The 23,861-nt window shown below is 45.7% G+C and overlaps 1 protein-coding gene across 13 annotated transcripts in view; it reads left to right on the top strand.

The window, feature by feature from the left end:
• tcf7l2 (transcription factor 7 like 2) overlaps positions 1-23,861 on the top strand; it is a 109,482-nt gene that overhangs the window by 72,204 nt on the left and 13,417 nt on the right. For all 13 annotated transcript variants that reach the window (XM_083787886.1, XM_083787885.1, XM_083787883.1 and 10 more), the window contains 3 exons: positions 17,533-17,665; positions 20,277-20,379; positions 21,599-21,685. In XM_083787886.1, coding sequence (XP_083644012.1) covers positions 17,533-17,665; positions 20,277-20,379; positions 21,599-21,685 — 323 coding nt within the window. The remainder of the gene's footprint in view (positions 1-17,532; positions 17,666-20,276; positions 20,380-21,598; positions 21,686-23,861) is intronic.

Below are 23,861 nucleotides of genomic sequence, written 5' to 3'. Positions count from 1 at the left end.
GCCAGCCGCCTGCTGACTTGTCAAGGCAAACGGGGGGCATAGTTCTAAACCACATTATTCATTTCACCCGCACATCACTCTTTAAAAAGAAACAAAAACAATCGTCAGTAAATGAAGGGCTTGATAAGCACACATTAAATGTTTAACTGTCGTGCATTTGTCATGTTTACCCCGCTTAATTAAACAGACACGGCTAAGCCCTGGCGCTCCAAGTGTGTGTGTCACGCACGCACGCACAGTCGCACACACACACACACACACACACACACACTTTTATAACTATACTTTTGAGGACATCGACATTTTATGACGTCAATTTTATGATATGTCATTTGTACACTCTTTAACCCTAAAATAACCAAAAATAGGTCATCTACAAGCTCGCAACACATTACGTTTGCGACTTGTTGTGAGCTTGTAGATCGCCTATTGTCTGAGTGGGGAAGACTAGTGTACTATACTAGTGTGGGCCCTCACAAGTATAGTATACGTACACACACACACACACACACACACACGCACACAGGCTCTTGAGCACTGGAGCCTGAGCACAAACAGTGTCCTGGCGATGATTAATTTAGCCGTTAATATTTATTTTCCTCAGCGCTGCTGTTAGGCTAGCAACACACACACACACACACACACACACACACACACACACACACAGCCCAGAGAGGGAACCTGAGACCTGCTTACTGCACTGTTTACTGTGGAGCTTGTACAAATCAATTCTGCCAGCCGTCTCCTTGTGAAAGAGGAAGATTTTTGTGTGCGTGTACGTGTGACACTGTATCTCGTAACTATATACTATATGTGTATATATATATATGTGTGTGTGTGTGTGTGTGTGTGTGTGTGTGTGTGTGTGTGTGTGTGTGTGTGTGTGTGTGTGTGTGTGTGTATATATATATATATATATATATATATATATATATATATATATATATATATATATATATATATAATGTGTGTGTCTCTGATAATGTTTTCTTCTGTGTATTTCTTTTTTGCAATGGGTTCCGTAGTGGGTTGGGTTTGTTGTGTTCTTGTGGGCTTGGTCTTGATTTGTTGTGATTCCTGTGTGCTCTCTGGTACCACGTTGCATGTTAGAAACATTAACTACTACCTCCACCCAGTGGCACAAAATGAACCAAAAAAAAAAGAAAAGACAGAGAAGAAAAAGCACAGACACGGCAGGTGTGATTGGCAGTGTATGCTATCTAATGTGGGTGTGAAGAGTTGCCTTAAGCAAAGAAGGGGGTGTATTCACTGCACAATAGCAGCCCTGCTATCTCCTGTTCTGCATTGTCTCTCGTCCCCACCTTATTACATGCTGTGTTTGGCGTGAAGAATCCCCTTCTTATCGCCAGTGAATTTTAAACACCAATATATTTAGATGACTGCTGTATTTCCGTTTCTTAGCGAGATTGTTTATTTTATTTTATTGTATGACTGCATGTGTGAAACCTTGTATGTGTGTTGAATGAAGAGGTCTTTCCTTTTTTTCAGTCTGAACATTACAGTATGTGCATCCGTACACTATGGTATTCTAATTGTGTTTGTTGTTCTGGTGAAATGGTACAAGCTCACAATGCATTGTGATGAAATGCGTTGTGAGCTTGTAGATCAGCTATTTCTGGGGATTTATTTATTTATTTGAAAAATGAGATTTTCTTCTTTGATGAAATGCCCCAAAATAGGGGGAAAAGAGCGGCCTCGGGTGAGAGGAGCGCAGAGGAGAGTGGAATTGGGGAGGTTCTTCTGAAGCCCTCCTCTCCATATCGGATCAAAGTGGCTTGTTTTATGCGGCTGGCGCAAGACTTTGAAGTGGCAGAGTCACCTACCGCACTCATTTCATCAAGTTCACTGGTGTCTTAATAGCAAATCAATAAGTTTCAAAGTCGGATAGTTAATTTGATACCGGCACTGATGTGATCACACCGGGCCGGGGAGACGCTCGCTCTCTGCTCCATCTCTTCCTCGCTCTCCGTCTGTCTGTCTCTCTCGCTCTTTCTCTCCCTCGCTCGCTCCTCACCTAGATTGGACCTGTGTTAGGCTCTTGGCTCACATTATGCCGCGGCGAGCTCCTGTGCTTTGTGCCTATTTTCATAGACGGCCTCGTGCGAACGCCTAATTAATTGGCCTGTGTGCTTTTGTCAGAGCAATTATATGAGAATTTACGCATTCCCTCAAACCAAAGCAGAGTTTCTTGGGTTTATATTAATTCAGATTCTATTGCCGTTAAAATTATAGTGAATTATACAAAATTAAATCAATTCAGTAATGAATGTGTTATTTTAAATTAATTGTAATTTATTTCTTAACGTGAACAACTTTTTTTTTGTAAAAATACAAATTTTGGTGGCTAAATCAATTTTGTTTTCAATTTGTTAAATTGAATCAATATCATTTTTAATTAAGTAATTTATTTCTGAACTGATCACCCGAGATCTTCAGACTTAAATATATAAATATATATATATATATATATATATATATATATATAAAAAAAAAAAAACAATCAATGAGATTCAAAGATATATATTTGAAGGGAGTGGAGAAAAAAAAGTGCGATCTTAAAACAAACAAAACAAATCTTCGCAATGCCGACGGCTTTTGGAGAAATAAGAAAATGTTGCGGCGCGCTCTCTAATCTGCCCTTTTTTATTTTCGGTAAAAGCGAGCACCATCTGTATACGGGGGCTGTGATAGCGGTGTCTGGTCTAGGCCGGATCAGCACCTGGAGAACAACGGGTCAATTTAGTATGTTCATCTGAGGGTTGCTAATGGTATTAGGGTGCCGACAGGGTGGTCAGCAGGGGCCCAACGCTCCAAGGTGAGCCCACAGCTTGACCCCCATGAACTCACACACATTCACTATTGCTGGTCCACATCTGTGTTTTTGTTGTTTCTTTTTACACACACCCCCCTCTGTGCTTTTCACTTTCTTCTTCTAGTTGTGTTCTTCGGGAGCCGGGGTGAAAATTAGTCTTAACGTGATATAAATAAGACTGAATTTGCTCGTGAACCCTGGCATGAATAAGTGAAATGCAGAGAAAAGCAGTTTGCGGCGTCAGATAATGGATGGGGAAGTGCTCTCGGGCCGTACGCTAGACTTGACTTTGTGTTTGAGTCAAATTTCCCACAGTGTCGTAGACAAAAGACGTTGTGGCTTGAGGTTTGCATTTTCAAAACTAAGCAAAAGCTGCTGCAATGCTTTTGGGGGGGACAAGGGCACGGAGTAAACTTAGATGGCATGCTATCTGTTAAATGTTCCGAGGCAGGTACAGGTAAGGATGCTGGGTGATTGAGGCACATGTTTTTGGGGAAAATGCATTTTGAATATTTTAGTGGGACGTTCCCGAAAACGATTGAGGTTCAGTGGTGTGGTGTGATTTTTTTTATCGCCTTTTGTTCCTTAGGAGCGATCAAAAACAAATTGTGCATTGTGCTGTGCAAAATTGCACAAAGTGCTGCGTCTGACAGTTGTAGATAACGGTTTGTGTGGTAAGCCACAGAGCTGGAACTGGCTGCTTGCCGTTGATGTTGATGGTGTTGGAGATGCAGAGAGAGAGAGAAGGCTCCCGGTCGGGGCTAAAAGACTGGTAGCGGGGTGGTGCTAACGGAGGCTCTCTGTGTGGTCCTCGGCTCTCTGCGCCGGGCTCCGGCAAGAACGCTGGAGGTCTTTTTAAGGCACGAAAAAGTCATGAATCTTTTATGTCAAATTTAGCGCTGGTGTTATTCGCAACACCCGTATGTTTTTTTTTACATTTTGCACCTTGGTCAGAAGAAAGCAAGAAATCCACCTCTTCATTAAAAAAAAGAGAGAGAGAAAAAAAGGGGGAAAAAATCAAAGATAATGATTCCTTCGTTTTTTTTATCAAAAAGAGGGGGGGAAGGTGACTGACGCCTTGAAATATAAATGTTGTCTGCTGTCATCAAAAGCGCTTGCAATTTGTGATTTCAATGCTTAAATAATGGCTAAAATTATGAGTCAAAATATTTCTATTTCCCCACTCATCTTTTTTCCCCTTCTCGGAGGTTCCTGCAGCTCACGCACAATGAAATCTTGCTTCATTAAAAGTGTATTAATCTTGTCTTGTCTCCCGGGAGGTACCGTAAGATGATGTTGTGTCTTTTTCTTTAAATTGTTGGAGGAGAGGAAAAAAAATCTTCCAGATTTGGTCCCTGTCAGTCAGAAATAATTGTGTGCTTAATCTTGTCCCTGATGGATGACTTGGAGTTCAGCAATGGGCCAGCTCCAATGACAAATACAATATTAATATTCATTAACTGCTTTGACAATGCTAATTTTGATGCAGTGGTAAAGGGCCTTCCAAAGTTAGCGGCCAAAGCATCAGAGCTGCGCAAGGTGGCAAGATAATTTGTGCTGCTTTACTGAGCTGAAGGCTTTTAAAGTCTTAAGCAGGGGAAAAAAAGGCTAGGTACCACAAACAAAATAAAAGAGAAAGGGAAAAAGTTCAGACGCATTGGAAGCCGAGACTGCGGAAGTAATACGATCAAGAGGCTGCTGCGAAAATTTGACACCTCCAATGCCGCATCTTTTGAGCGAATATATATATTTTTATATTTTTATTTAAACAAAAAAAAACTTGCAGAAAAAGGAGCCTAACATGGTAAGTCAGCACATTCTCCACTTTTTTTTTGTTTAATCTTTTTGATCTTTTCAATTATCGCCATTTGAAGATCAATAGTCATTTTTTTCTTGCTGTGGTTAAAAGGCTCACAGCGGTGGTATGGTGGATGGTCGGATCACGGCTTTAAGAGAGGCTTCCTCTCGTCGAGCCACCAGTTGGCCGGCTTGAATTTTCTCCTCCACTGCCAGCTCCTCCACAAGACGAGGCAGGGTCTTGTTTCCATCTATTGGTATTTTTGTTATTGTTTTAGCTGCTGTTGTTGGCTTGTTGTCTGGCGTGTTTGCCTTTGGAGTCGGGGGCTTCCTTTCCCCTCCTGTCATTTTGTCTTTAGAGAGTCCAGGCGGGAGAAGTTGGAGGTGCTAAAGCGAGAACAGTGTGACGGGCTCTTTCGGTGATAAATGTTTTTTTCTTTTTCTTCCTTAAGTTGTCTTTTGTGCGGCTGTATTTTCCCGGGCGCCCGGAATCAAAATACGAGGCTACCGATGGGGGTTAGGACTGATGCCGCACAACGCTCAGCCCCGATCGCATTACTTTCTCTAGTTCCTTCCTTTTTCTTTTTTCGGTGACACATTTCTCTTTTTTTGCCCTTCGTTTGTGTTTTTGATTTTGTATATAATTTAGTGCGACTAGCGGTGAATGGAGCGTGGCTAGTTTTGGGGATTAGTGACATGACAAGCGACACCCTGCTGCTTGAGTTTAGCCAAGTTAGGGGCAACTCCTATAGACAGCACTCCACTACCTTTATGTCAGCCAAGCAGCCCAATGAAAGCGTCGGTCTGCTCCCGCACTCTTTCTCTCCCTCTTTTTTCGTGGTTGTTCTTTCAACTTATCAAAGAAAAGAGAGATGGACACAAAAGGGTCTATTTGGGGGGGATATGAAGATGGGTGAGGGGGAGCAAGGGACTCCCGGTCAGTGTTGGAGAGGATCGGAGCAGTGTGTGTTGCGTGTGTGTGTGTGTGTATGTGTGTATGTGTGTGTGTAATGAGGGGGCTGAGAGTGAGCAGTTCTGTCCGTCCGCTCGCCTTGGCGCTCCGTGCTCGGGCTCCGCTGTGTGGGAGCTTGGACGTGGCTGGCCGAGGCGTCTAACGTCGGCGTTCCTGGGCTCGCGGACGCTCTCTTATCGGCTTAACCCATCGGGCGTTAGCGAGGGGCTGCCGTAGATGAGGTGCTGCCCCCCAGTGGATTAGTGGGATGACATGGTGATGGGAGTCTGTTTGGAGTCTAGTGCACCGCGGCGAGTGCCAGCATGCTTGTTTAAACCAGGAACCGAGCAGCAGCCTGCGTTACAGCTCTTTTAAATGGTAAGCCTTTTTTCAATCTTTAGCTTCATAATGTCAACCTGTGCTTTGTTCTTCCGCTCGGTCGTTGTGCTTTTACATTTATTTTTTATTTTTTTAGATTGATTTAATTTGCAGATATTTCTGTGGCTTCCGTTTGCCAATTTATAATGGTTATGTTGCTAAGTGACAGATTGACAATTTGGGTAATGAAAGGCAGTGTTTGATTGCTTTGTCTTGACAGCCTGACAGCGAGTGTATTACTCCATGACATCAAACTAAAATACTGTTACCTTTTATTAGCTGGCAAACAACAATCTTTATTTCATATCTAGTTAATGACCAATTATGTGGTGAATTAAATACAGTTGTTGTAATTGTTGTGTGTGTGATATTTGAATAATTCCACACAATTTAACAGCCACTGTACACATTTCTGTTAGCATCCAAATCAAAATCCTTTGATTTAATTCAAGTATTGGAGAATTCTTTTACAACATGATCTTTATTTGAAAGATCATTCAATCCTTGAAAATGGTATGTATTTATTGTAATATTATAACATTTTTCTCTAAATGTATTTGTATAAAACACTGGTGTCTTCCTGCTGAAGCTGCATGCTAGGGGGTCAATACATTGAAGTTGGAACTTGTGTTTACAGTCATTTGTGCTTTTATTTCGACTAGTTTTTTCTTTTTCTTCCCTCGACAAACTTTTAGTTGTGCACTTTTCTGGTGTCGTGCGAGCATGTGAGACAGTAACACAGGCCTATGGGCTTTTTTTTCTTCTTTTTTTTTATTCCCCCTGTCTTCTGTGTTTGTGGCTTGGATGCCATTGTGGCGGAGGTGATTGGGAGCTGTCCATCACTTGCCTGCGAACTGGCAGTTTACTTAAGAAAGTGCATGGGGGACAAAAGGAGGGTGGCAGGAGTGTGGCGGGCCGGATGAATGGAGGGAGGGGAGGCAATTAGCCGCCACCTTGTCGGGGGCTCTTTTACTTGTCAAGCCGGAGCCCCGGCGCTATTGTCCAAGTCGTGTAAAGGACATTCCCAGGGCTTTTGTTTTGGCATTAAGGGCCTCAGGACTGCCTGCTGCAAGCCAGGAGAGAAGCAGGATGCTAATTCTGACACACGGACAGATAAAGTACAGGGAAAGAAAGAAGGAAAAGAAAAAGGGTTGCTGTGAACTTTTCAAATCCACCTTGTCTTTACTGGAGCGGAGAAACAATTTGTGTTTTGATGGCCTGATTTCTGTAATTGAATTTTTATAGTATAAATTATTCTTAACCCTGTACAATTTATAGACAATCCTTGTGTGTTGCGTTAATAAGGGAGAAATTAAGAGACATTTGTTCATGAATGAATTAATCGATGAATTGTTTAAAGTGAATTTCCTCTATAATCAACATTGAAGTGGTTATTATTGTAATTAGATATTTTTTCACCAATAATACAGTATTGAGACATGCATTTCTGATTAAGGGAAATATAATGTCATGGCATCAATCAGTTGAAAATAATCTAATAATAATAATCTTTAAACGGATATTTCTGCACTTCTTCAAACGTGTGTGTGTGTGTGTGTGTGTGTGTGTGTGTGTGTGTGTGTGTGTGTGACACACACACACACACACACACACACACACACACACACACACACACACACACACACACACACACACACACAATAATATAGATGTATTGGTAAAGCACCTCTGTTGAATTACCATTTTTTTCTAAAGAGACCATGACCACATAAAAGACCACAAGAGTACATGCTATTGTAACCGGATAACGGAACATTAAACGTTAATTGCAGCCTTAATTTCTGTGCACACCAATACAGTCAGCCAGCCACATTTTCTGGCTTGTCCTTTTGCACCTGGTCAAAAACCCTTAAGCCGCTCTCCTCCACAGGAGCAGTTCAATATTGGAGCTAATACGTGAACCAAAATCATTGTAGAGGGAAAGAGAGCAGAGGGGCTTGTGGATTGGTCCGCCGTCAGAGGAGCCGACAGGGACCGCTCAGGTGGAGAGGAGAGAAGAGTCCTACCATATATCCCACATTCTGTGAATACAGTGTCTTAAACACTGTATAATTTTTTCCTCTCTCCAGACCAAATCTCTTTGCCAAAAATAGCCAATCTACAAGCCGCTCACAACTTGTAGATCAGCTATTTTTGGCTAATGTGGTTATGGTTAACCACTTAAGCCCTACTTTATAGTTCGGCTGGGACTCGTTTTGAGTTGGTAGACTGGCTATTTAAAATATATATATACTTGTGTGTATATATAGGAATAATTAGAAACATTTCGGAAACTCTTGACAAATTGAATATATTTTTTGGGACACCAGGGTTAAAGTGGATAATTTATTTTATTTTTGTAAGAAGGAAAGAAAGCTGAGTAGATGCCAAGCAGAGTTACTGTAGATGCCAAGTCCTGAGAGATGGTGGTGGGGGGGGGGGGGTGGGATATCACATAGATAAATGACTGTTGGTCACACTTTGCTGAGCCTGCCCTCCCTTTGTGCATGTTGTTGTGTCTAGTTTCTCGATCTTTCTCTTGTTTCTCTCCTATCTCTTTCTGTTGCCTTCTTCTCTCGTCTTTGTCTCTGTCTCTCCCTTCGCTCGCTTTACCTTGTTGTAGCCAACGCTTTTCAAGCTGCCAGTTCAACTCTGGGCGTCCTGGAGGCACAGCAAGGCACGCACACACATATATGCGCGTGCGTGCGCGCGCACACACACACACACACACACACACACACACACACACACACACACACAATACATTATTCTTAGAAACACTCACACACAAACATATTATTATTAACAAAATATAAATTTGTGTGTAGTATACATCGTGTGTGTGTGTGTGTGTGTGTGTGTGTGTGTGTGTGTGTGTGTGTTTATATAAAAATATATTAGGGATGCACCGAAAAGGAAATTCTTGGCCGAAACTGAATACCGAATATAGGAAACAGTTGGCCGAAAACCGACTACAGAATATCTGAATATGATTCATATTATATATATATTTTCCTACCATTGCTGTCATGGCCGTACCTGATTTATGGCAAAATAAAAGGTTATCGTAAAACTTAACTTAAATAATAATCACTATTATGGGTCCATAAAACATTTATTCAGCTCTTTTGAATGCATTAATTGCGTACACTATTCAGTGATATATTTTCTGAAAATGCATTTTCAGAAAAACTTCAGAAAATGCAATTTTCTGCCGAATATTTTCTGCCGAATATTTTCTGCGGCCGAATATTCGGTGCATCACTAATAATATATATAGATATATAATGTTTTTCTCACTCATGCACTCACGCAGTGTCACTGCTAGTGCTTCCTGTCGTCGTCAAAACCTTTCTCCCCCCCGGCGATGAAGAGGAGATAGCGCCGGTGGTCTGCCGTGGTTTACAGAGCAAAGGATTCTGGGCTGTGGCGCGGTGGGTTTGTTTGTTTGTTTGACTGTCGGGGAATGAGTGTCATTCATTCAGAGTGTGTGTGTGTGTGTGTGTGTGTGTGTGTGTGTGTGTGTGAGAGTAGCAAGACTAGGCCTTAGGCCCCCCCCCCCCTTCAACACCCAACCGCTACTACGTCCTCTAATGACACAACCTTAAGGGAACAATGGTCGTCCGTCGGATCACGGGAACACAGCAGGGGGTGTAGACAACACAACACACACACTCTCATGGCCAGCCTGGGTGCTCCACACTCGCACACCCACGAGGGCGCAGGCACGCCACTGGAGAATTATCGGGCAGGCTTTTCTCAGGCCGGAACGGGGGGAGGCGCGGGTGTTGTTGGTGGTGGTGGTGGTGAGGGGCAGGTCGGGGTCATGCACCCCATGGATGGAGCGCTGGTCGGGCCGGAGGAGGAGAGGGGAGGCGAGCAGGGAGCCGGGAGCTCCGAGGCCCTCGCACTCTCTCTCCTCCGGCAGGTGGGAGGGTGGCAGTGGCACCTTAATCTCAGCAGCTGGGTGAGTTAACACTGCAACTACCCCCCCTGCTTCTCTCTCTCTCTCTCTCTCTCTTTCCCCCTCTCCATCCCTCTCTCTCTGTTGCAGCTGTTTATCTTATCATTAAAGTCGTAGCACAAGACAGGTTCACGTAGCATCTTGGTGCTGCTGGTGGTAGAAAGGGTGGGGGGGTGGGGGGAGAGTAGGACTGGCACTGGTGGCCATCTGCTTTTAAAGATCGTTTCTTATCTGGTATATTCTATTATTGGAGCAGGTGTGTGGGTGTGCATGCATGCGTGTGTGTGTGTGTGTGTGTGTGTGTGTGTGTGTGTGTGTGTGTGTGTGTGTGTGTGTGTGTGTGCGTGCGCGCGTTGCATTATTCATCTTCGGTGTGTTAGCTTGTGATAGTGTGCTTTTTTCATTTTATATTCTAGTAAACACTGACTGACAAGCTGATGATATTTGATGCCACAAATAATTGCGTTCTTATATCATTTCCTTAGGCGCTCGCAGATAAACAATTGGAGAAAATACTTATATTATAGAATATTATAATTAGAACTTGTTTTTTTTTACGTGAAATAAACATGTATTTTGCGGACACTTTTGCGGATGATCCAAATTCCAATGTGTAATTTCCCCCGACATTCAGTTGACTTGCCTAAAACAGTTGATCTACATATGTTGGCTTGTAGATCCGTTGTTTTCGGCAAGCGATAAATTAGGCTCCTCTAAGTCGGGTAGGACAACTCAAAGGGCTGTTCACCATATTACAATAAAAAGGATTTGGCGCACACGCGTGTTATTTAGAGAGTACAACCCAACATCACTCAATGTACGTATATACAGTATATATATATAAGCAATTTTCAGCACGGTTTTATTTTTCCGCGACACATTAGCAACGAGTCCCCTCTCTCTGCAATTCTATTTGATGACGGGAAGATGGCAAGAAAAGCTAAAATGGTGCTGAATGACTCGCATGCTGCCGGTAGGAGATGGGGGGGGGGGGGTGGGGGGGGGGGGGGTGGGGGGGGGGGGAGTAAAAGGCTCTGGCCCACATAATATTTTTGTTCGCCGCTCTGATCAAGCAGCCGGCGTGTCAGTGCAGCAAAGTGAATAGATTAACTTTTAAATACGCCGTGGTCTCGGGAGCCCCCCCTCGGCCCTCCGAGACGCCGTGTCTCTCCTGTCTCTGTGAGAAGACTGATCAACACCTCTCTGTGTCGCACCAAAACAGTGGGGCCGGACCCATTTGTGGGTCGTGCCGACACATTGTTATGGGTCACTTTATTTATGTTTTCCTACATTTTAGTTTTTAATTATTTTTTTAAACAATTAAAAAAAAAAAAAAGCATTCCAAAAAAAGCATTATTCTTTTCAATCCTTTCATGAAGAAATCCAAGAAAAGTTTGAGAAACTCCATTAATTAGAAAACAAATGTTTAAGAAGTAGTGAAAATAGCCGATAATCTGGGTACCGGCGAGACATAAAATTTCTCTTCTGTAGCATATCAGCCCCTAAATCTAAATGCCTTTTTCATCACGCCATTCTCCTTTTGTAATTTCACAAGGATTTTCCTCCTTATTAATCCAGAAATAAATATAAATATAGATTTTGTTATGTAAAGTAATATATAGTCACATTTTGGCTCTGAGAAATCTCAGATGCGTGGGCGCATGTCCTAAGATGTTGAGGTTGAGTGATGACTTTTGATTGACATGTTTTGATCGGGTTGACATTGATTGAACTCGGTGCTAAAGGTAATATTTTGAGCGTGTGTACGAGTACGTGTGTGTGTGTGTGTGTGTGTGTGTGTGTGTGTGTGTGTGTGTGTGTGTGTGTGTGTGTGTGTGTGTGTGTGTGTGTGTGTGTGTGTGTGTGTGTGTGTGTGTGTGTGTGTGTGTGTGTGTGCAGGCTGGCACGACGCTGGTACGTTTGCTCACAGATTAAGATCTCCAGCCTGGAGGGGGCAGTACTCGGGTATTCTTCCTCCCCAAGGACAAACTCTTTTGCAGAGGAGCTGGAGATTCCATCAAGGCAAACATCTGAATTCATTCACACTGATGGCAGCAGTTTGTACTATTCGTTGTAATCTCCTCCTCCTCTCCGGCAAACACAAACACAAATCATTCTTCCTGACACTGTGTGCCTGTGCGTGCGTGCGTGCGTGCGTGCGTACGTACACGTGCTTTATGCATGGTGCACGGTGCCTTTGGACGCAGGGGGGCGCTCAGGCAGCCCTTTCTGCTTGCTTTGGAATTTGCAGGTCTGAGAGAGCCCCCCCACACCCCCATCCATCACCATGCTGTCAGCCCCCACCACACGTCACGTCTCTCTCTCTGTCTCTCGCTCGCGGTCCTGTCCTCCTTCCTCCGGCCCCCAACCCCACTACAGCTCATTAGAGCCCCCCGCGAGCCCCTGTGACAACTCATCATATCATGACATAAAGCAGAGAGAGGGAGAGGGAGAGAGAAAGAGGCCTTATGGGGCCTCCAGTGCTGTCGTGCCCCCCCCACTACCCCTGCCGTCCCTTCTCTCCGCCGCCCTAAACCCACAGGTCAGCAAGGTCAACCACCTTCACATTTAGGTCTCAGATTGGCGCTGGGAGGTGCCACCGGGCGGAAATGCAAGGGCAACAGCTTTTTCCTGTCGGGGACCCCCACCCCACCTCCCCCCCCCTCTTCCCTCTCTCTCTCTCTCTCTCTGTCTCTCTATCTCTCTCAGTCCCTCTGCCCTGCTGTCACTTTCTCAGCCCCCCCAGAGGGCTGAGATGAAGGCCGTTCATTTGTCCACATCACAGGCCTGCAGAAGTGCCTGTAGGTTCCTGCGTGCATTTGTTTTTACCTATAGTCACAAATGTATCACTCCAGGTGCTGCTGCTCGCAACACAGAAAGGCTTTTTTATTGATTCCTGAAATCTCTGAGAGAGGGAGAGAGAGAGAGAGAACAGGATGAATGAACATCTCTGAGAGAGGGAGGGAGAGAGAGAGAGAGAACATCTCTGAGAGAGGGAGAGAGAGAGAGAGAGAGAGAACAGGATGTGAGGTTTTTTTTCGCCCCCTCTGCGTAGTTGTCTGTGGCCAGTGAACCTATGGGAGGCCTCCTGTGGTTGGGTGGCTGGAGATACTTTCTAAAGGTCAGGGGTCAACCAGTGATGACGTGTGTGTGTGTGTTGTCTTATATTCAGCTGCTGTGCTATTTTGGGGACTGTAAATCTGCCAAATGTGGACACTTGGAAATATTGCACAGCTGTGTGTGTGTGTGTGTGTGTGTGGTGGGGGTGTGTGTGTGTCTTTGACAACATGTACTTGTGTATAGTTGTATACTTCTAATGAGGGGGGGTGGCGAGCAGGTCGGACATGCAGGAAGTTATCTTTGTCTCGTTTTGTCTTTTGTCGGAGTGAAGTGAGTGAAGACTCCCACGTAGGTGGCCTTTGTTGCACTGTGTTCCCTGGACCGGTCCCAGGGGTCTGCAGGGCCCTCTGTCCAGGCAGGTGCACCTTCACACTGACCCAGGGTCTGCAGGGCCCTCTGCCCAGGCAGGTGCACCTTCACACTGACCCAGGGTCTGCAGGGCCCTCTGACCAGGCAGGTGCACCTTCACACTGACCCAGGGTCTGCAGGGCCCTCTGACCAGGCAGGTGCACCTTCACACTGACCCAGGGTCTGCAGGGCCCTCTGACCAGGCAGGTGCACCTTCACACTGACCCAGGGTCTGCAGGGCTCTCTGCCCAGGCAGGTGCTTGTGTGTGTACAGTAGGTGTAAGTTGTACATCACTGGGATTGTGGGATTGTGGGATTTGGGAACAAGCCTGGCGAAGACCTGTAACACCCAGGAGACAACGCTCTGTGTCAACGTGAGTTGTGAGTGATGAAGTGATATCCTGTATAACATGCAGTAGACAGCAATGGCGGTTAATGGAGCCTCTTAATAGTTCCTCAAAGTTAGCAGCAAACACAAGCGGCACAGTAGAGATTGCAGCAGAACGAACCATTTGTGATGCACTTTTAAAAGTTACGATGTTTAGAGAATCAGATTGTACACTATGAGCACATCTGAAATGTACACATAAGTGGAACTATTTGACGTACGGTATTGACGGTCTTGAGCATTTTGGACGCCCGTTATCGTGACTCACTCTAAACATTGAAATGAACATTCAGGACTTTGCGGTGTAGCATGTGGTGGAACTTCTTTCCCCTCTTATATCTGTAAGATAGGTGATTAGAGGAAAGGACAGTGGCTAGAAGTAGCCAAGTGGTCAGATAGGTGGGCCACGTGCATTTTAATGATTACTGATGGATAATGGACTGTTCTGGCTTAGATCAATGGAACCAATGTAGTATACTTTAAGTTCGTATTATAATTTTTAAGGTTTTAAGAGAACAAACACTGACATTTCCTATGTCCAGCTTTTAGTGTGAGTGCAAACACAAACATTGCATAACACAAACATTTAAGACGAAGGTGACCTGAGGATGCAAAGTTTGATTGGCCGGAAAGATATGAGCGCCCCTCACTTCACACGGGTGTGATTTTTGAGGGGCAGCGGCTTTTCTAAACACAGTGCAACTGTTTTAATTCAGCTCTGGGCTGATATATATATCACAAATTCAGTTGTCATCTTACATGGTCATGGTGAACAGATGAGTTTTTTTAAACATTGTATCATGGATAAGATAAATTGACAAATGAATTCATGAAGTATATTTATTTTTTATTGGATGATGTACGACGACAAGACCACCCCTCACTTCACACGGGTGTGATTTTATTTAATTGAATTTAATAATGTTATCAATACATTTTGTGGCCCACTTGCTATATCCTCACGGCCCACAAAGTGGGCCCCAGACCGCAGGTTGAGAACTGCAGAGCCAGACTGTTGCATATTGCTCTGAGCTTTTCAGCCCCCCCAAAAAACGCGTGCTCTGGTAGCCAAGTGACTATGATGTAAATTGGTTGGCTTCTCTCCTCTCTCTCTCTCTCTCTCTCTCTCTCTCTCTCTCTCTCAGTCTGTGTGCGTGTCTCTCTCTCACTCTGTCTCTCTCTCACTCTCTCACCCTCTGTCTAAATGTGGGCTCAGTGGATGAGCGCGGTGAACTGTCCTCTCAATGGCCAGGGCCCCGCGGACAAAAGAACCCATTTAAATGGCCACTAAAGCCTTTCAGCGGCGAGAGAATTGACAACATTCTTTCACATCATTACTGAGGAGGGGAGGAGCGCACAGGGACAGGAAGGGCTGCAAAGGAGGTTATGAGAGGGGGGGGGGGGGGGAGACCGAAAGAGGGACGTCCAGGCCAGGTCATCGGAGGTGTGTGGCAGCTGGCACGACTCCAGTGATTTACATCATCTCTGCTTCTCTCTTTTCTTTTCCTTATTTCTCTGTCTGTATATAAATGTATCCTAGATGTGTAGATCAGATCAGGAGGCGTCGTCATAGCAGGAAGGAATGCCTCGGTTTGTGTTCCTTTTTAATGAGATCTATTCTACCAATGCGCGCCCCCCCCCCCCCACACACACACAGACACACACCTCCCCTTTGCATCTCTCTCTCTCTCTCTCTCTCTCTCTCTCTCTCTCTCTCTCTCTCTCTCTCTCTCTCACTCTCTCTCTCTCTCTCTCTCTCTCTCTCTCTCATGGTCTTTTCAGCTCAGGGCTGTGAATGAGTCCCATGGGTCCTCCTCTCTCCGTCTCCCTGGAGTTCTCCTGGGCTTCATTAATGTTTCATTGGGACCATGGCAATAGGGAATACACCCCCATACCCCCTCTCTCTCTCTATATACCCCCTCGCTCCCACCCTTCTTCTCCTCGCTAGAGGATTGAGGTTTAGAATCGGCAGCCTCGTACGCTCCCTCCATACAGTCAGTGGGATGGGGGGTGTGGGTGCGGGTGCTTCAATCACCCGTGTTAGAATTTGCCCACCAAATGGTGGGTGGATGAGGCTTCAGCGGCAGAGCTACTGAAGCAGCTATGCAGTGTGTTGTTTCTCTCGTAAGCCCCCGGTTTATACTTAGTCACACGGTGGTGTCCCGGACGTCCGCGCCGTGTCGCAGGCTTTTAGGCCGAGGCTATTTGCGGGCGGCGGGAGACACCAGCGCGCAGCTAAGTATAAATCAGGGGGGGCTTAAGCCTGGAGCGGCCCGCGGAGATGATTGGGTTTCATTATATTAAGCTCCGCACGCGTTTATCTGGCCCTGGGCTTCACGGCTTCCTGCATTTGTATAGTCAATGAGCGTTGGGCCCCGAACATGTAGCGTCTTACGTATGCATGATGCATGTATGCATGCGTGTGCGTGTATCTATCTATGTATGTATGCCCCCCTGCCAACATCTAGTCCCATTAACGCGCCTTCAGCGTCCATTGGAAACGTGCCACGGTGGTTTTCTTTAGCCCTCAGTCTGGGTTTGGGCTGCTAGTACTAATGAGGGCTGTTTGGGCTGGACGAGAGCCCGACTGAACAAACACGCACATGTCACACACACACACACACACACACACACACACACACACACACACACACATATATGCAGACACACGCATCCAGACTCTCACACGGAGCTGAGCCCATCATTCATGTTATGATAAGCCTGATTAGCGGTGCTTGTTGGTCTGCTGAGGGCAGTCTGAGGAAGTGTGGATAAAGAGGTGAGAGTCAGAGGAGCGCTAATCTGGTTATCTTGTGGTTGGGGACTGTGTGTGTGTGTGGGGGGGGGGGGCTGATGAGTGCGGCTGAGCTGTGGTTAACATCGGGCCCACGGCTCCACACACACACACACACACACACACACACACACACACACACACACACACACACACAGACCCCTAAAGCGCCACTGTAATCTTTGGCTAATTGAAAAGGAAAAAGAGAGGGGGGAGTCTACACCACTTAGGAGCACAAAAAGCAGATTACATTGCTTAAACTAATTTGGCCAAAATGCAGAAATGGATTTTCTTGCCTCCCACCCACCAGCCCAAACCCCTCGTTTTTTCTTTTTTTGCTCCAGTCTTTACCCCTTTTATTACAATAGTGCCTATCCTGTGTGAAGCAGACCCTGGGGGGATAGGGGGAGCAGCGAGGAGGAGGAGGAGGAGGGGAGAGAGGAGAGGAGAACGCTGACTGCCGCTGCTAATGACTGGATTTACACGCGCTGGCTTGATTTAGTGGTTTGCAGATTGATCGATCACCGCCACCGCGGTGGTTAGCGGTCCCTCGTCACACGTACCAGCTCTGAATGTGAAATGGCAGCAACACCCCCCCCCTCCTCCCTCCGCCCCGCCAGCCAGCCCTCAATCCGTTTAGATTGCATTACTGGATTCCGGGGGTGACACCACAGAAGTGTTCTTAATTACAAACCGCACTATTTTCACTGTGGTGGCGTGGTTGGTTTGGCCCGCAGACAGCATCCAGAATTTGATAGGCCTTGTTGCGACGAGAGCCTTCCCTCTCAGCCAAGATGTAATTCTGTGGCAGGCGCCTGCAATCTCCTACCCCCTAACCCAAATATTAACACCCAGGCCTTCTCTTTTTTTCTCTCCCTCCTTCCCCCCCCCCTCTCTCTCTCTCTCTCTCTCTCTCTCTCTCCTTCTCTCTCTCACTCCCTCCTTCTCTCTCGTTCAGTCTAATAAGGTCCCAGTGGTACAGCACCCTCACCATGTGCACCCGCTCACGCCTCTGATTACGTACAGCAATGAGCACTTCACACCGGGGAACCCACCACCCCACCTACAGTCAGACGTGGATCCAAAAACAGGTACGAGTTGACTCAACATGCACGCACGCACGCACACACTGTCTGCCATTCATTCCTACAAGTGACAGGTCTCACAGTGGAGGCCGCAGCTCTCAAGGGAGGGGCACCAGATAGGCCATTTGTAAAGAGGAAAAGGGGGGGGGGGATCGTAAAAAGGTAAATTAAAAAAATACAAATACAATCATGTAATTTTAGAAATGGCTAAATAACAACCTTACAAGCTCACACCGTGATGTGATTCTTACTTAAGCCGTATACTTAGAGCGTCGCAGTCCCGCCCCCTTTCATGACGACGCTAGGCCCAGGAAATTAATCCCAGACATTTCATAAAGTATTTAATTAAAGACTTTTCAAGCGTCGTACGAAGCCAAGTCGTGACAAATCATGACAACAACACAATATTTTGGACCAAACAAATAATTACAAAGAAGAAAAACAACAACAAAAAGTTTTTTTCTACTTTCTAATTCTTTGTTTGGCCCAAAACATTGTGTTTATTGTCATGATTTGTCACGACAAGAGTTGACTTTGTTCGCGGCGTAAACGTCTTTAAATAAATACTTTCTGAAAAGTCTATGAGGAAAATTAACAGGGATTTGTTTTCCGGGTCTCTCGAGGGGGCGGGACTGCGACGCTCTATAGGGCGGCTGCTGCAGCCAGCGGCTATGGCTATTTTGGGGTTTTTGGCATTGAAAGATTTGCTAACCCCCTGCTCTAAGTCTACCAAATAAACTTATCATCTCATGAAGGGATACCTTGGGATATCTCTTCTTCATCTTTTTTTTTTTTCTTTTTCATCTTTTCCTCCTTTGCCAGCCTAAAATGTAATTCTCTACTGATGCTCAGGTTCACTGAAAAGTCACGGCAGGCTGTTTGCTGCTGTGTGTTGGAAAGGAGACACATTCTCTCCACATCCTTGTGACAAGGGACCCACCAAGTTGAAAAACCCCATGTGTTATGGATGCAGCACTGCTGTCATTAGTTATGGATTTGATGAAAAATGTTTTGGACTGGGTTGACGAAAAGGGAGCGGGACCTGCCCACAGCCCCTACTCCCACAACCATTCAACTTATATTTTTTGAGCAATTTCACTTCATTTCCACGACAATTTTGTCAAAACATTTCCTCTCGTTATTTATTTTCCCTGGGAAACGCACAGCCTTTCAGGTTAATGTACTTTCAGTGTGGTGAATTATGTCCTGCTTTTATCCAGTGGTCTCTAGTGGATTTTGGTAATTTGTTTTTAGGTAATAATGTTCCCATATTAAGATCGTCCTCACAAAGGGCCAATAACGAGCCCAGCTGCTGTTTAATGTACTGCTTAATGGTGCTGCTTAATTGAGCTTAGTGTTTAATTAATGAATGAGCTATGCTAGGACTTGGAACAATGCAATGTGATAATGTCGCCGGTGGGCTTTTCTGTTGACATAACTTGCCTTAGTTAACACAGTAATGGCAGAGATAAGCAGGGCCTTTAAAAAAAACCCATCTGCTTTGCCCATATCCTGTCTTTATTTTGCCGTCTTTATATTTAAATGCTACTTTTGGACGCAGCCTAGTAAATATGTCCACTTTGGACACAAACTGTTCCACAGGCAACCGTTGTCGAACACTGACGGAAACTTTGGCCCCTGTCTCGTTGCTGTTGCATACCTGGCTCCAACTCCGGGACTCTGGGTGTGGTCGCTCAGCCGTCGAGGACTGATTTGTGAGAGCAGACCTCGGCTCTGTGGAACTGCTCAACTGGCTCCGCTTACTGGCTCCAAAACTGCACTCCAGCAACAGCTGCAACAGCTGGCCAGATGTAACAGAATGCCCCCTTGCAAAGAAAAGTCCCTCTGTTACCAGGCTACGCTTTTTCTGCTCATCCAGTATTCCCTTTGTCATGAAAGAGAGTTATTTTCAATGCAGAACATGTAAAGTAACATGAACCTTTTTCTCGGGGCATTTTCATTCAGCGCGGCCCGCTGATGACGTTTCTTTTCTCTGCCTCTCAGCTGCCATGGAAAGCGGAGTGGTGACGTTTTGGTGATCGATGTCCCCAAGGTGGACACCGCTGTTGTTGTTAAATGTAGGGACTAAGCTGGACTATTCGAGATGCAACCGTTGAAATGCCCTCGCTACAGGGAGAGAGCAGGATCGCGGCTCGTGGTGGACCCACCTTGCGCACCGAACTTGTGTCTTGTTTATAAAAACCGTCACAGTATTGCGTTTCGCTCGCTTCTGAAACATCAATAGTTTCCCATGGTTAATCTACTGATTCAGTAGACAAATTGCAACAAGAATGATGATGCTGGTGTAAAGCCCTCTCCCTCCACCAACACGAGCCGCCTGAAAGGCCTTTGATCAGGTGGCGTGATTTTAGCACCGTGTGTACATGTGAACACAACAGGAGCAGGTGGAGAAGGGGGAGGAGGGGGTTCCCCCCATCTGCTCCTCCTACTCCGGAATTGTTAGAATCCTAAAGGATCCCAACCCTAGTTGTGTCAGATATTGTATGGTGACATATTTTAGTTTGATAAGAGAATTTGATATCTGATAACTCATTTCCTCTCTCTCTCTCTCTCTCTCTCTCTCTCTCTCTCTCTCTCTCTCTCTCTCTCCCTCCAGGAATCCCAAGGCCACCACATCCTCCAGACATATCTCCTTATTATCCACTGTCGCCAGGCACAGTCGGCCAAATCCCCCATCCGCTAGGATGGTTAGTACCACAGTAAGTAACGCCCACTTTAAAATAAAGATATATATATATATATATATATATATACAATATTCTTCCTATCTGTTTCTACTAGTGCAGTCGCTCATCTGAATGGAGTGAATGACGAAGCTAATCTGCTGTAAGAGTATGGAGCACATATTCTGTATAGACTGATGGCCATCTGACTTAACGGTCGTGCTTACAGCACGAATGACAAAAACATGTTGATGTTACTGTGTTATATATCCATTATTATAATATGTAATAATATTGTACTAGTATATATATATATATATATATATATATATATATATGTGTGTATAGCAACATTTTGTTTTGTTGTAGAAGCTGCATGTCTCTCTCCTCCCCTCGTCCGGTCATGGTATCTCTATTTCAACTGGTCTGGGCTCTGTTAGAGCTCTGGTTGACCATACGACTAGAGAGGGGACTCTTACATCACTTCCTTGAACCACAGAAAGCCTCTGACTGACTCCCAGGCCTCAGAAGCCAAATTACATGTACCTCAGGCCCCCACCATACCCCAACTTGGCTTCTTTATGGCAAACACTATTTTGCATGTCTCTGTATGGTCCAATTAGAGTAATGAACCGTGATTGCCAGTATTTTACCCACAATTCCACATGGGGGCTCTCCCCTGGTAACTCTTGTCAACACTTGTTAATATGACAAAAGGCTACAAATTAAGCTCTGTTAATTTAATGTTTTCTCACCGCGATCTAAATACCGGGAGAGGCCCCGAGCGCCGCGCCGGCGCCCTTTGATTCAGCCGCACTTTATTTTGGTATAAATTTACATTCATTATTGTTTGTCTTTGGATGTGTAGACCTCAATTAGCGTGACGGCTCCATTAAAAGGGAGCCGCGCTTCGTCTTTAATTATCACAACAAAACACCTAGTTCCAGCTCGGGGAGAACGGGGGCCCCGGCTCTGTCGACACCGAGCGCGGGGTTATGAAATTTAATTAGCCACTCCTATCAAGATTTGTGGCATTCAAATTGTTCAGAGTTCTCCCCCTCACTTTGATCTGCTCGCCGCAATCCCCTAGATTTTTGTCCTGATCAAATGAGAATAAAGGGTCTCTGGGTGGAGAGAGGAGAGAGACAGGGGGCTTTACCTTCTTCTCTTCCGTCAGTTCTGTTCTTTTACCTTCTCTCCTTTTCTCCCCCTCCACCTCACCTCACCCGCCCGCCCCTCCCTCCTTCCTTCGCAGGCAAGGTCAACCTGTTTATCCAATCACAACAGGGGGTTTCAGACACCCCTACCCGACTGCACTCACTGTAAACGCATCCATGTCAAGGTGAGTTGAGCCCTGGGAGACGAACGTGTGCACGCATGCACACACACACACACACACACACAGACACATACGTCCCTGTAAAGGAGTAAACTGAGGCCAGTGAACAGGCGTCTCTCGCACGCACGCATGCATGTGCGCGCACACAGACACAGAGAACGGCAACAACAACCTCTCCCTTAAGGAGAGCTCCCCGTCTGTGTTCAAAAGGCCAATTCTCCAGCGAGGGCTCCCAGCTAGCCTTTATCAAATATTAATTATATTTATCATTTGTTTCTAATGAGGCCCCTGAAGAACATTTACCCCCACTGCATGTCAGGCAGATGTGAGTTGTTCTGAGGCCACGGCCTTGTTAGGAGTTGTAGAGACAAGACGCCAACAAACAAACAAACAAACACTTTAAAGTGTAATTTGGCAATACATACTGTATGCTGGGACTTTGGTCCTCTGTCCCATTAAGGGTCCAGCTCAAGTGGTGCTCTGGACATAAGTGCACCCATAGGGGACGTGTGTGTGTGTTTCTGTTTTGTGTTTGTGTGTGTGTCTGTACGTGCATTAATTGCTGTTTTTGTTTTTTGCATAAGTGTATGTTGTTCCCTCTAGGGGGCACGGGTCCTCTGTATTGTGTGGGAAGCCAGAACGAGTTAACCGCAGATGACAAATGGCCCAATGATTTGTGGGTTCGAATGTCCCTTTTAACAAAACGAAAGCGACAAGGAAAAAAAGGAAAAAACTATTCCATATGCTCCTGCGTGCACGCACGCACGCACGCACACACACACACACACACACACACACACACACACACACACACACACCCTCCCTTCTCTGTGGAGGCTGATGTAGCGAGGGGACCTTCTTGGAAGAGGCATGGTTTACAGTTAGGAGTCTAGGGACAAGGCCCTAGCATCAGTTTAATTACAGCTTGAGTGGAAAAGCAGCTCCCGGCGGTGTCACGTGGAGACCCTCTGTGACGTTGATGGATCACATGGAGAGAAGCTACAGGCAGGAGGGAGAGAGAGAGAGAGAGAGAGAGAGAGAGAGAGAGGGGGGGGGGGGGGGGTGTGGTGCTGTCCAGGGCCAAGTGCGCAAGCTCAGAGCCGGGTGAATTAGAAAGCATGCTAACTTTGACACAAACTTTACAAAGTTGACTGGGTTTTGTTCTATTTTCACCCCACTAATGTTCATGACGGTGGTTCTAAAGGTTTTTTGTAATGACACCCATAACTCTTTCAGTGCACAAATAGGACCCCACCTTGAGAACCACTGGTTTATGATGTCACAGACCCCTCTCGCTCCCCCTCTCCTTTCTAATGGTTGAAATGTCATTATTGCTGTGGAGATGGTGCATGGCACCTGGCTGGTTCAGACCTCAGGGGGTCACAGGGTCGCAGAGCGGCTCTATGCAGACGCTGGTGTCTGGCTGCAGCATCCATCTGACCTGGGCTCTTAAGTGGCCACTAATTTGGCTCCTTAATGACAGTCTCCACGTTGCGATCATCTTATTTCCAGTGCCACTAATTGAATCTGCTTGGCTGGGGGAGTGTGTGTGTGTGTGTGTGTGTGTGTGTGTGTGTGTGTGTGTGTGTGTGTGTGTGTGTGTGTGTGTGTGTGTGTGTGTGTGTGTGTGTGTGTGTGTGTGTGTGTGTGTGTGTGTGTGTGTGTGTGTGTGTGTGTGTGTGTGTGTGTGTGTGTGTGTGTGTGTGTGTGTGTGTGTGTGTGGTGTCCAATGGGAAGAGCTAATGCTCTGTGATGAGCCCCCTAATTGAATTAGCATAGCTGAATAGATGGAGGGCTGTGGCAGGGAAGGTTTTAGCAAGTCCCTGCTAAAAAGAAACCCCAAGGCCACCTACTGTCTGATTTATACTGAGTTGCGCAACGAATATATCAGATCTACAAGCTCACTCAAGCTTGTAGGCTGGCTGTTTGTGGCGTGTGACACCACTACGGTGTGATAGAGCATCAGTGAACCAGTTTAGCCACAGAGAGAGAGAGAGCAAAACTAATGGCATTTGCTTTGTTGACAGCTCGTTGCCATGACATAGCTAATTGATGCTCTGATGGAGGCTTCTTTGCCGAAATATGTAAAGCCGGATGATCTAAAATGAAAAGAAAAAAAGGTAAACTGAGGCCATGTCTTGCTAATTTGTCTTTTATCGTAATCGTGTTTGTGGAGTGC

Source organism: Protomyctophum parallelum (genome assembly GCF_964188405.1).
Source record: "Protomyctophum parallelum genome assembly, chromosome: 17".
In the NCBI taxonomy this organism is placed as follows: Eukaryota; Metazoa; Chordata; class Actinopteri; order Myctophiformes; family Myctophidae; genus Protomyctophum; species Protomyctophum parallelum.
The sequence above is the reverse complement of the archived record's forward strand: the minus strand, read 5'-3'. Positions and strand labels throughout refer to the sequence as shown.